At 38.9% G+C, this 14,324-nt stretch overlaps 1 protein-coding gene and 1 long non-coding RNA gene across 2 annotated transcripts; one reads left to right on the forward strand and one right to left on the reverse strand.

The window, feature by feature from the left end:
- Window positions 1-1,279: 1,279 nt before the first annotated feature.
- LOC144646838 (uncharacterized) lies at window positions 1,280-7,034 on the reverse strand. The gene is made up of 3 exons (XR_013569486.1): window positions 6,910-7,034; window positions 6,564-6,609; window positions 1,280-3,511 (listed from the first exon to the last, which is right to left on the reverse strand). It is a non-coding gene; the product is annotated as an uncharacterized LOC144646838 (long non-coding RNA).
- Window positions 7,035-11,912: 4,878 nt separating this feature from the next.
- LOC144647510 (extracellular metalloprotease-like) lies at window positions 11,913-12,722 on the forward strand. The gene has a single exon (XM_078507307.1). It carries the CDS (start codon window positions 11,913-11,915, stop codon window positions 12,720-12,722), a length of 810 nt encoding a protein of 269 aa, XP_078363433.1.
- The last annotated feature ends 1,602 nt before the right edge of the window (window positions 12,723-14,324 follow it).

Below are 14,324 nucleotides of genomic sequence, written 5' to 3' on the forward strand. Positions count from 1 at the left end.
ATCAGATTAATATAACCGAGATCAACGAAAGCCAAATGTTGTAACATTTAGAAGTACTGCATCAGCTATTCTGCACGAATTTCACTCACAGCAAAAGAAAGTTGATCTGGTTTCGGAAAAATTAAGTATTATCAGAACTCGGCTGCCTCAAGGTTGATTAAGAATGACATCAAATTGCTTAAAACATCTAACGAAGTCTTTCCTTCGATCGAAACAGAAGCTGAGGAAAACGTTGACTTCCTTCCAGCCACGTTAAAGATGTTTTTGAAGGGTATTCTGGTTGGTTAAGATAACGTGAAGTTAGCATCAATTGGATAGGCTATTGTTTAGACGGCGCGACCTAGAGTGATTCTTGCGCCTTTACACTGAGTTTGTTTAGCAGTGCAGCTTCATCACAACTTCGCATCGAGATTTCTAATAGACACCCTTCTTCGCAACGGCTTCTTTTCTTCGTACCAAGAGGTACAGCTGTTTAATCAAAATGCTGCATTGAACACTGGAAAAACTGAACCATTTACAGACTTACAAAATGTTATTAAAATCTTTGTAAATTTTATAAAATCTTTGTACTTTACTTGTAAATTTCAATGTCTGTAAACGTGCACACTTACAGACATTTTGTAAATCTCATAGAAAGTATGTAAATTTTGTCTAATTTTGTAGACATAATATCTGTAAAAACTTGGTATTTTTCTTGTAAATTTGTTAACTATTTTACAGAGATTTTATTACATGTCTGTAAAATCTCTGTAAAAGTTTTACAGAGATTTTCTGAATTATGTAAAATGTTTATAAAATGTATATATTTATACTGTAAATTCCAAAGTCTGTAAATGTGCACACTTACAGAGATTTTGTAACATCTGTAAAATCTCTGTGAATTTAACGGATTCTCTGCATAATATCTGTAAAATGTCTATATAATGTCTATAAAATGTTGGTGTTTTCTTTGTAAATTATGCAAATAATTTTCAAATTTAAGAAGAATGTAATAAAATCTCTGTTAAATCTCTGTACTTATTTTACATAGATTTCAAGCAGAACAATAAAATCTATGTAAAATATCTGTACTCCATAGATCAATTCAAAGGGCTGCAAAATGTCTTTTTTTAAAGAGATTTTGCAGTTTTATAAAATCTCTTTACAAATTAGTAAAATTAATGAACATATATTTAAATGGCTGTAGCACACTGTAAATGTGATTTACCCTTACATGAAATGACAACATGCATTGCATTTCATTCGGAAATCGACCGTGATAAAAAAAGGTAGTCTGAAAACTGCAAGCCATAAAACCTTTATTTCAAAACAACCTGCTCTGCATGTATCATTACAATATATTATTTAAAAAAAATAAAGTATGATTTCACAAAACATGTATTTCACCCCTCTCGTTTTCCAACATAGTTAATTATAGTCTTATTAGAGACATAACATAAACACAAATTAATATCCCCTCCAATAATTAACAATTAAAATAATCTATCATGTTATTTAATTGTAAATCAGTCTCAACCTACATTCTAATATAGATGTACTGTCAATACATGTAGTTTAATCTGCTTAATAATACATAAACATAATCATCAAAATCCACTTGTTGCAAACATGCTTTTATAACAATTTGAAATATCTATTACATGTAGCATGTTTTAAACCTATAAGCTTTCTTCAACGGATAAAATATGTGAATGTGAGTGATGCTACATGTACCGGTACATTCATACTTCCATGTGAGCATCGATGTATTTATATACATGTATACCATAACGTAAGCTGCTTGATAGATCTAGTCTAAACACTTTTAGCAGTACAGTAAATGGTTTGAACCCAGGACTATCAGTAGTTCATATAGTGTGATCGTCCGGGTGAGAGTAGTTCTGAGAAGAACTGTTGTTGGTGACTGACGTTTCAACAACCTGAGCGGAAGTCATCTTCAGAGTCAAGTGAAAAGTTGTTGTCAGTCGATGATGTTATAAGTCAGGTTCGTTGATGTTGATTGGTCAGTTTAGCCGTGATGTTTTGGCTGTAAGACTCGTATTAAATTTATCAACAGTAATTGGACAGTTTCGATCCATCTATTGTCAGTCAAACTAAGTTGTTCTGTTCCGTCTATTGTAAGTCAAATTAAGTAGTTCTGTCGGTCGATGGTGTTCAGAAATGTGATTGTTTACATCACCATTTCTTGTCGCCCGTTTGTGTTCAGTCAGTCTCGTGTTGAGGTTTCTACCGGTCTCTCCGATGTAGGAGGCCTGGCAGTTAGAGCATTTGATCTTATAAATCGCTCCCTGTCTGTCGTTAGGGGTTGGTCTCTGTCTTTAATGTTGGTCAGTAAACGTCGTAGCGTAGTTATAGGTTTGTGAGCTACACGGATATTGTAGGGTTGTAGGATCTGCGCAATAGTTTCAGAAGTGCCCTTGATGTAGGGAATAGTCGCTTACTAACCACCAAATCGACTGGGACTCTGCTGAATGCCTAACCTACAGTACTAACTATTTTCAATGACTGACTCTGGAAAGCTGGTACACAAACTTAGAACAGACGCCTATTAACAGATGTCAACAACTACCGGCACCTTACAAACGACTTATTCACAACGTAAACACTACCGACAAATGAAACGCTGACAGAACTACTTCATTTGACTAACAATAGACGGAACAGAACAACTTAATTTGACTGACAATAGACGGATCAAAACTGACCAATTACTGTTTACAAACTTAACACGAGTCTTACAGCCAATAACATCACGGCTTAACTGACCAATCAACATCAACGAACCAGACTTATAACATCATCGACTGACAACAACTTTTCACTTGACTCTGAAGATGACTTCTACTCAGGTTGTCGAAACGTCAGTCACCAACAACAGTTCTTCTCAGAACTACTCTCACCCGGACGATCACACTATACAAACTACTTTTAGCAGTATCATACAATGCATTTTGTTTTAAGCTTGAACTAATCTAATTCTTTCAACTTCCCTCATGTAGGGCTGCAAATAATTTGTTCTCTCTGGAAAGGACATATGTCCAAGTAAGACACCATCTTGGTCAGACAATGATTTGCAATGAATTGTCCGGACATCATGTCCGACCAAACTTGGCGTTTCGTCAGACATGAACAAATTTTGATCGGCCAATGTCCAATGACCAACTGTTAAGCCTGGTTTTCACAAGTGCAAGGATAACAGCTCTTACACTGTATTTCTCCGTGAAAATGGCTTCGACTCAAGCAAAAGCACAAGCGTATTTCATTTTGACAGCAAGCACAAACACAAGGATCAAAATTTGTCCTTTTTGCGCGATCATGCTTGTGCTTGCGCTTGCGTTGCTAGTGTAAACCAGGCTTTATTAATCAGGACATATGAGCCCTGCTTATTTTCATGAACAGGACTCATATGTCCTTAGAAGGTTCTTTTCTCTTGGGTGGAGACTAACATTGATTGAAAGGCCATCAACTCCCCTTGCAGTTCATAAGATAATTCAGCAATTGAATGTGGGATCTGAAATTGAATAAGGGAGAGCAGTTTGTTACAAATTGACTAGCACAAACATTTTACAATAACAACAAAATGTGAGTCAATCAGTCAGGCATGTAGTTTGCATTGTAATTTCATTGCATGTTATAGTTCAGTAATTTGTTACCATACCGGTAGTTGCTATACAACCTTTACTGTAACTCAACCAATACCTTCATTTTGGAGTGTAAGGCACAATAAAGATATACTCTTATTTGTCAGTCTACAGGGACCGCTCAGAGGAAGGGGCTAGGGGGGCTTTAGCTCCCCCCACTTTTTTACAGTAACAAGGGAAAGAAAATAATGAATGAAAAAACAAACGACAAATTACTTAAAATATTTCGATTCTGGAAGCCATATTATTGATTTAGTTTGTAAAGGACGAAAGTAACAGCAGTTACTATAGCCAAAATAAACTCACCTTCAACGTAGATACATAAAAAAAGGAAATGCGGACAGTTGTCTTTAAGGTTTTCGGTTATTATTTGAAAATGGTTACGGGTAGTCGAGGTTAGGCTACTACAGGATTATGCCCTTTACCAAAAACTTGGTTTTTAAGGGGACTTAAAAGCTAAGGCCTGTTTCATCGTTGGTCATTTCGATCCCACCAAATGGGTTAAGTTTATAAGATGATACGGTTTGTTTTCAAGCCCACTCTAATGGTACATGTAATTGATTTTGTAACATAAAGTGAAATTGCCTTTTCTGTTTTCATTTCTTCTGGTAACATCTCATTTCAAATGCATTTTCCGGTATTTAAGTGAATTTGAAATCCAAAATTTCACGGGGGAGCATGCCCTGTACTCCCACGGACCCCCCCCCCAAAGTTTACTCAGTTCAGGGTTCGACTTTCAGCCCCCCCCCCCCCCCCAACTCAAATTCTTCCTGCGCGGTCCCTGAGTCAGTCAGTCAGTCAGTCATATACATGTACATGTATCTAAATCTGTTACAGGGTTTGATGGACCATCACCAAACTGATTATGACTGAAATCTTTTAGGTACACTGTACTTTGCACGGTACCATTTTGTCACGTGACAAGCTTACGGCACGCCTATGACACTCATAAGCTAGTTGTACGCTGTAGGTTGGATTTTCACAACACAATAATTATTTGTGTCATAAACCTGTTGTTAGCATTTCACAACCATGTCACATGCAATAAAATCATACTATGTAAATTGGCCTTTACAGCTGGTTTCCAATGGCAAATATGGTATGACAAGAATAAGCATAAGTAATGGCACACATGTACAGTGCAGCTTAGTCAATAATGGTGACAGAAGAATCATAGCATAAAGATAAACACAAGCAAAATAAGAAGAAGCACATATTCAAAGTCACAACAAAATCAACGAGATTCTAGCATTTATAAGCGTACAGTAAAAACCTGCGAGTAAGAACCTTGAACATTTAAGAACCAGTTAGGCTAAAATTTGAAAATAACACTGTAGATACCTGACCATTTTTATAAGGACATATTAAGCCTCAAATTTGGAACCAGGTTCTATTTTTTAAAAATGATTAAAAATGTTTACTTTTGGGAAATAAGTTTGGACAAAGCATTACTATGCATAAAATCATGTCATATTCTAAATAATTACTTAGTGCTTCATTTTAGCATACATTGTAAGCATTTACCAGTATGTGGTATGCAAATTTTATACAAGGAATAGGCGGAAAACAACTTAAATCTCTATAACAATATTGAAACTTTTTTTCAGAAATTATGAACCTATTAAGAACCTTATTAACCTGAATTTGTGTTAATACCCCTTTATGTAAGAACCTGTTTAGGCTAACTGGAAAAATAATAGGTTCTTAATCGCAGGCTTTTACTGTACTCAAATTAGGGGAAAACATGCTCCTTCTTGTGTTAATGTTTATGCTGATATTATTATGATTTATTGGGAGAAGGGGTGGCCTAATGGTACAAGTAAATGCACTGGACTGCTAGTGCACTCACTTGTACCATGCAGTCCTTGTTTCAGCACTAACAAGGATAAGTCTGTTGGGTTCTTTGGTAAGTTGCTTCACTCTCATACTGGTAAATTAGGTAGGACCAGTGAATAATGCTGGGGGTAGCCATCCAGGATCTGGATGTCTGGGCTACAGATGTGTACTTGGCTTGTTAATATTTTTCTCTATTATGGTGAGTCATAGTGTGGACAATACAAGACAATACAGTGCATAAGTTTGTCTGCCACAAAGTGGCAGACCCAGACCTTCATACAGGGCTCAAAATAATTTTCGGACAGTTGCCGATCATGTTGTCCAGCCAGACAGATTCTAGCTCGGTCATGTGTCATTTCTGAACAGTCAAAATATTGAAAATAGCACTTTTTTAACTACCACTCATTTCTGCTGTTCGTTAGATAGTTTGTTTGCTATTTCTTCACTGTTTTAGCTGCAGCTTTTATGAATAGATCGCTTTCTAATGCCCTTCTGGTCATCAGTTATCATTCTCAAAGCCATGTATGTGACCGGTGAAAATGACCGGCAAACTGAAACTTTGTCCGGACAAATTGTCATCTTTGCCGGACATTGTCCATTGAACGGCTGTTATTTTGAGCCCTGTTTATATAAGAAAGGGCCCCCCATAATCCAGACCCTGAAAAAAGGTGGGGATGACTTCCAGGCAAGTAAACATGGCCCCTTTTGATCAATGAAGTTTTCTTCATTTAAATAAAACTCCTTATGTTATGGATCTTTTGCTAATTGACTACCATGGTATTTGGGCCGAAAAAAGTTCAAAGGAAGGTCTCAAGGCATTAGAATTGATCATTAATACAGTGGTTTTTATTTGGAGATCACCATCCTCAGAGACCCAGGGGCAGTAAGTGGGGGCAGGGGAATATCTATATGGGCGGAACAAAATCACAAAGAACAGTCAAGAACGAAAATAAGATGACTTTTCTCTCTGGTTACATACATGTAGAGTTTCAGAGAGATTGAAGTAAATGTACCAATGCACACAATGTACTTTACATGTTGAAATTAGTACTCATTGTCAGGAACAAAACAAAGTCTTGTACTTACATGGTCATAGATGCTATATGTTGCAATCAACCCTAAACATCTGTATCTGGAAATAATACAATAAGACAGACATGTTGAGGAGTTCGGTGTTTTAATTTCCACAATAAATGATAAACAGATATTGGCAAAAAAAAAAATAATAACAAAATGCCAAACATACACTGTACACATGTCTGACATGTTTATGAATCGTCGAATTCGTACGACAAGTGTACGAGCAGAAACAAACAAACAATAAAATAAATAAAATAAACCGGGTAAAGCTTACCTAGAAAATATTAAGCTTAATAAAGCCTCATGGAAACCCTCTGATGGAAACTCGTATAACTATTGTGCAAAACCTTACCTTGGAAAGACCCTTGCCCACAACAGGCGCAACGATCGGAGATCCGGTTATAGAAGACTCAATGGAGCTACACGAGAAGATAAGCTGTCTTTAGGCGAACGAAATTATCGTTCTAGCGAGTAAAAAGCTTCTTAAACATGGATTTGTACACACACTTTGACCCTGCTTCGACCGCTTCGACCCGTTACGAATCAACCGCCAAAAGTCAGAGCCAGAGAGGACGCCGGGATTTATTCATCTTGCGCATGATCGGTTCGGTCTTCGGAACCAGTTCTTCTCGGCCGAAGCAGACAGAAAGATAATAGGACGCGATGTTCTTTCCGCATACAATAAATAAATAAATAAATATTATGATATATATATATATTATAATGATATTCTTCTGGCCGGCCAAAGTTACAATAAAATATATGGAACAGAACCACGATATAACAATCCGCGATATTACAAAATCCTCGTTTTAACGAACACAATCCGGAGATCCAAACGTAAAATCTACCCCGATATTCGTTACATCGAGGTTTTCGATATAGCGAACTCTCGATATATTGGTACTTCTAAAAGCGATGTGTCACTAAAGCTTATCGAACATATAATTAATTGAAAAATAAATAAGCAGACAAATAAATAAATGAATAAATAACACAGATTTCGACTTGTGTACTTTCACAGAGTACAGAGTCCTGTTCGCAGGCTAGTTTTTCAGATATTATACAGAGCCCTGCTTATTATACCTACTCGTACCTTTTTGGTAATCTTCGGTAGCATATCAGGCGAGTTTGGCAGAGCCATGGTTCGTATTTTGGCGAGACACAGTCGACCAAAATGCCCATGTCGAGACCAAACGAGCGGTACGATTAGGTATTTACCGTAACCAAATTCAGCCAAAATCCGGTTATATTTCTCGCTCTGTTGAAGCTATGCTTGCAAGGTAAGTACGCAAATTGTGTTGACTTGCATTGGTCTTCTACACTTTTGCCAAGTTCGACGTTTGAGTCGGTGTCGCATTTCTGTCGGATAATGCAGACTAGTCGAACGTGCGGCAGAAATTCGACAGCCGATTCAGACGTTGAACTTCTTCCGAATCTAATTCGTTTAATTGAATTCGACACGGCAGATATGCGACGTATGAACCGGGCCTAACATGCATTTTGCAGAGCCCTGCTTATGCGCGTTTACATACATTTCACATAGCCCTGCTTATGCGCTTTTACATACATTTTACATAGCCCTGCTTATGCTCTTTTACATACATTTTACATAGCCCTGCTTATGCGCTTTTACATACATTTTACATAGCCCTGCTTATGCGCTTTTACATACATTTTACATAGCCCTGCTTATGCGCTTTTACATACATTTTACAAAGCCCTGCTTATGTGCTTTTACAGACATTATATAAAATTTGAAGCTATTATGCAAACACTCAAATCCTCTGTAAAACGTAGATTTACAGACTTAATAAAGAGATTTTTTCAAGTCTGTAAATTATGGTCAATGCTTCATACTCTGAGCACTAAGAATTCACAGACATTTTATAAATATTTTGTCTTTTTACAAAATACAAAAAGTATGCAAAATGTATGTAAAACCATAATTTACAAACATTCTATTATGACGGTGAAAGAAGACCTTAAAATTTCTTTTTATAGAAAGTCTGTAGAATTTAAATTTACAGAAATTTAGCCAAGTCTGTAAAGGGTTCAGTTTTTCCAGTGGAAACAGGGAACTGATAAGCCCGATTATGACGGAGAGTTTGCTCAGTACATAGCTGACAATGTGGACCATAATCTGCGAACCCTTGACGGTAACGACACCTTTCATGGCATGGGCATGATTCGTATCATCACTCCTGGCACTAACCGATAAAGAAGCGTCCCGAGACGAAAGTTAAGTCCTCAAGACATCTCAGCAGCTGGAAACGTTGGAAATAAAGGAAATAAAGTACAATGACGTAGTTGTTGCAAGAGAAGTAGATCCCACAGCGAATTTGGACATACTTTGGAAGAGGTTTCTGCTGTTTAGCACCACACGCCCAGCATGGGCTGGAATGATGCAAGCTGTCCACCGGGGTAGCCATCAGGGGAAGTCATCAATAACACTTCTACTGATGATCGACCTGAACCCAAGTGAAGTCACATGTATTTTCTTCACTCTGAAAACACGCGCGGCGCCACAACATCGCTAACCCCATCAAGATTTCGATGATAGCGATGATGACGTTGTTTGACACAAGAGCTGGAAGAAACTGTGAAATTCGTTTTCAATTCACAAACGATGTTCTTTTAGAATATTTCACCATTGTGAAAGATATATTTATTTGTTGGCTCGCTTGCAAATTTTTGTGCGATCCATAAAAGGATAATAAACTATCGCAACTACCATTTTTGGTGTAGACCGATTCGCTTCACAATTGAAAATTTAAATATAATGAGATTTATTTTGCTTATTGAATACTTTTTGATTAATTTTTCCTCCGGATGAAAGTTTTCAAGCATATTTAAAGTATATTTCATGGTTTTTGGATGAAATAAATGAAATTCTGGCCATAAACAAGCATAATAACAGAACTTCTGTTTTTGAGCCTCGTTTTCATGTTACGCAAAAGCACGACTTAGAATCCGTTAAATTTTCGAGATGTTCCCATGCATGGATCCTTTGGGACTTTTAGTATGTTGATCTACAGACTTGTTCGAAATGATTTGCGGTCAGAAAGCTTCTGTTGCAATTAGTTGCAGGTCCAACCACAAAATGACTGGACTACGGGGCGCTTATTTACTTTTGGCACCTCAAGGGAGGGCGCTTATTCGAGACAGGGCGCTTATTCGCGACAGGGCGCTTATTTAATTTTTTGATAAACAACCAAGTGTTCAAAACAAAACTTCAATAAATATTAAAATAACTAATTATAACAGAAACTACAAGAGTAACAATTTGTTAAAAGTTCGGTTTCTTTTAAAAGAATTGTTCATTTTAGCAGTAAATATATACATGTACGGTATGGTGAATGTTCCTGAGTTTATCTATTCGACGTCGATGACTTCAGTAGGGGCAGTTATTGACAACAAGGACGCTTATTAGAATAGGGACGCTTTTTAGAATAGGGGGCGCTTATAAGAATGGGGGCGCTTATTGGAATAGGGGCGCTTATTGACAAAAACACATTCGAAGGGGGGCGCTTATTCGGAAGGGGGCGCTTATTTGAAGGAGGGCGCTAAATCGAATCATTACGGTAGGTGTTTTACAAAATTAAGATGATACTTTTGGACATTTGACCATGGAAAACAAAAAATGTTTTCCAGGATTTCCGGTTTGGTTTACTTCCGGGAAGATTTTCAGACTTCCGTGTTGATTTCTATTATTCTGCGAGGACCAATAGAAGAAGAGAAATACATTTCAGTTTCCCAGAGTGTGTCCCGGCGACCCTACCGCTGACCAACCGCTGAAGGGACCGAGGAGCCGGGAGACACTCTGGGCTCGAGATTGGTAAATTCTCGGAGGATCCGATCGCTCACCGAGGATAAAAAATTCATTTTCTTAGAGCTCCGAGCAGGTTCCGAGCGATTTCCGTAATATCGGTTCCAGACTTCGCACTAGCAGACCGCATGCTCCCTGTGCCGCTGCCGTACTTGTGGCCACATTTCACGTAACACTAACCTTCAGGCCCAAAAGATTCCATAACCATCCGGTAGTCGTTCATTTGTTCGTCCTCTGGACTTATTTATTGCATCTCCTTCCGTCGCTGCCCTGCCATGTACATCGGCGAAATTGGGTGCACTCTAAGGGAACGTTTTGGCGAACATCTTCGAAGCATTACGAAGAGTGCGCCTGGCCTCCCCGTCGCAGAGCATTTCAGCTCAAACAGCGCAGCCGACGCACAGGTCCGCGGCGTCAAGCTCTACGGTGGTATTAAACAAGGAAAGGAAGAGACAGGAGATGCGTCTAATTTTCCAGCTTGGGACCTGCCAGCCGAGATATAGGAAACGTTGCCATAGCAATTTTGTAATTTTACTTGTGAAATTATAAATAAATGCTAAAATTGTTGCGCCAAAATAATTAAGGAGCCTGAGTTTGTTACCTATGATGTATTTAATTGAAAAATTAACTTTGTTTTCTTTATCATCCAGGTCATGCATGCAAACTAAATACAACTTAACGTGACGTACCCCGTAGATGATTGTTGATGGTAACCATAGTGATCGGTACCACACTTGATAAACATTCCGATGTCAATTTATAGTTAATTTCGAGTTAAGTAGGTTTTACAGGATTATTTTCTTGCTTGCGGTACATTTTTTCCGCGGATCATGAAAAAACATCGCAACATTTAGAACCCGCAAACATTTTAAGCCATATAAACTGGTTAAACCTCACGCAGCCCGTTCTTCATAGTTTTTTAAATACTAAAACAATCTTGTGTCATTTTTAGACCTGTAAACTTTCAATTGCCACATAGGTCTACGCACTTTCCTATAAAGAAGGGGCCATAAGATCGATTTCGGGCAACGTAATCAAGACATATTATTTAAAACTTTAATAACTGAAAAGTTCAGATAAATTACTCACGTCAGTCCACTGAAGCAAATCAGCTTGCCTCTTTGTTTTGATTTGAGAAAACACTTGAAAACTCCGCAAATTACACCACTGTGCGTCATTCATCGTGCTGTTTGCACTTCACATGTGCGCGGTTTACGTCAGCCCGAGTCAGCGTTGTACGACAATTTTTTTTGAAAAATTAACGGAACGAAGAGTGAGGGCAAAACTGGGGGAATATAAGTTCCTAGCACTGGCAAGTGTAGCAGGGTTCATACAGAAAAGACCTAAGGTAGATGTTCTCCCAATCGATCCAGAGCAACTTGGTTTGAAGAGATTTACACAATTTTATTTTAACCGTGTAATAACGATAAATATTGCCCGTGAACAGAACTAATGACGCATTAAGATTGTATCCACAAATTTCAGGCTACAGTCACGCGCTGCACCGTTTAAGAATTAAGGCAGAAATGGGCTGTGCTGCATCTTCTTCACCAAGGACCACAGTACAAGGTTGTTCTTTGCCTAAAGACGTGAGCGGAAGGGATGAGCTCCGAACAATGACTTCTCCTCCATACAAATGGATTTGTTATTTGACAATACATAGGTCCAGTGGCGACTATGTCGGAACTGGATTCAAGATCCATCTTCCTGACGTTCATCGTACTGCCATTGTGACTAGCGGCCATGTGACATACTCGCGCATGGATAAAGAGTTCGCCAACAGCATCACCGTAAAGTTCCCAGGACAAGCCCCGATTGAAGTTAAGTCTAAAGACATCTATGCAGCACCTGAATATATCGACTCAGGCAATACAGACTATGACTATGGCCTTATTCTTCTTCCAGGAGCTGGCAATTCTAACGATGGCTTCAGTTGGTCAGCGATTGTCCCGGATGAAGAGCTGAACAACCTTGTGGTAACCAGCTGTGGATATCCAGCTGACAAAAGGCCACGCGGAACCATGTGGATTACAGGTGGAAAAATCACAAAAATCACAGCAAATCGGATTTCCTACATGGATGATACGGCAGGCGGACAGAGTGGGAGCCCTGTGTACACATGGTACGATGGCTACTGGACCGTTCTCGGTGTTCATCAGGGCGCCACCTTACACCCCGGCACCACTGATGGGGAATGTCCTAATTATGCTGTACGATTCACAGTCCAGATGATTTACCGTTTTCTGGAATTTATGAAAGAGCAGAATTCGATTTTAAATGCATTGAATCTGTTGAATTCCGCAATGTCTACCTTCGTTGTGACGGAACAGGAGTAACTAAATGGGAAGGACCCGGAAGTGGAACTGTCAACTGCCAGTATTTTCCACCAGGCGGTCTTGAAGTCTTTTACATATACCCTGTGGAAATGACTCCATCATTGGCCTCCAAAAATACCTATAAAGGGTGATAGAAAGTCAAAAGTTTAAGAATGTATTTCTCCGCATGGATGGAAAGGACATGAGCCATTTCGACTGCCCTGGAGAAGGCGAGGTGAACTGCCAGTACACTGCAGGCAGCTATGAAATATTTTTCATGGAACAAGTGCGTTTGGACTCGCGTTACTCGTTTCGAAGTGTTCAGTTTCCTCACTGCTATCTCCGTTTAGACGGGAACGGAATTCATCACAAGTTAGATAATGGCGGTGGCACAGTTAATTGCCAGTGGTACGATGACCCATCCAAGTCCGAACCACGCCCATACGAAAATTTTTACGTGGAACATCCTTGGACAAATATGAAGTGATATTGCATTTTGATTGGCTTTATTTATGTATGTAGCTCTAGTAAATATAAACTAGTTATACTGGAAATAGAGATTGAATATCTGTGCGGTTCATCGGCTTAGGATTATGAGAAGTCACGGGTGAAAGAATTTGACTTCAACCACCGATCTTTTAAGTGACTGTCACAATTAGACTACGAGTCCGAGTTTCTTATGGGCGAATAGTGAACGACTCACAGCTGAAGGGCGAGAAGTCTAATTGAATAGTAGACAATACAAGGATAACAGTCAGAACTGAACTAAACTGATGTCAAGCATTTTTTTAAGTCAAACAATTTTCCCTTCTAACGCACGCACGGTCTTGTTCTACTGAGGGAATAGCCAACCGATCCAATCATATTCGTGGATTTCCAATCAGTTTGAGTGTATAACGGCAAGGCAATTGGACGCAAGTAGTCGCAAGTTGAACTTGCGTACAGACTTGCGTTGGCTGGCCAAACAGACTCGCAAGTTTACTATCCATGCTCGCAAGTGCACGCAAGATGTGAAAAAAGCCATTTTAATGCTACTGCGCGTTCGCTGCAATTCAGTACTTGAAGCAAACAGCAAAAGTTGCGTTGTCTTGCGTTGGGTGGCCAAGCGGTGAAAAACTTGCGTTGACTTGCGTGCAAATTTGACCTCGACAAAAGTGAGCGCAAGTCAACGCAAGTGCACGCAAGTCCTGGCCAAACGGAGACGCAAGCAACATTCCAAAAATAAGCCAGTGGCTTAAATTTGTTCATTGTCCCTTTAAGGTGGGCTTATTTCTTTATTTTTGAGCGCTTAAAATACGGCGGGGGGGGGGGGGGGGGGTGCGGGGTGGGTGGTTTCTTGGATGGAAATTTGCGTTTCGAAAATCTTTGTTTTTTTTCTGGTAATTTTTTGGTGCGTAAGAATACCACATCCTAAAACTCTCTAAACATAACAATATGAAAGCCAACACAAGTCCTACAGTCGCTCTGAGCATTCTGTAAACATAAGATACAAAATAATCCCTACAAGAGGGTCCTGAAAGGAGGGGGGATATAAATTCCATTCCCAGCCTATTGTTTTTTACTGAAGTTTCCAAATCCCATTCCCAGCTAGTTCTACTGATTCCCAGTCCCTTATCCAAATCC

This window comes from Oculina patagonica, chromosome 3 (genome assembly GCF_052425735.1).
Source record: "Oculina patagonica isolate OP01 chromosome 3, crgOcupat, whole genome shotgun sequence".
NCBI classification, from domain to species: domain Eukaryota; kingdom Metazoa; phylum Cnidaria; class Anthozoa; order Scleractinia; family Oculinidae; genus Oculina; species Oculina patagonica.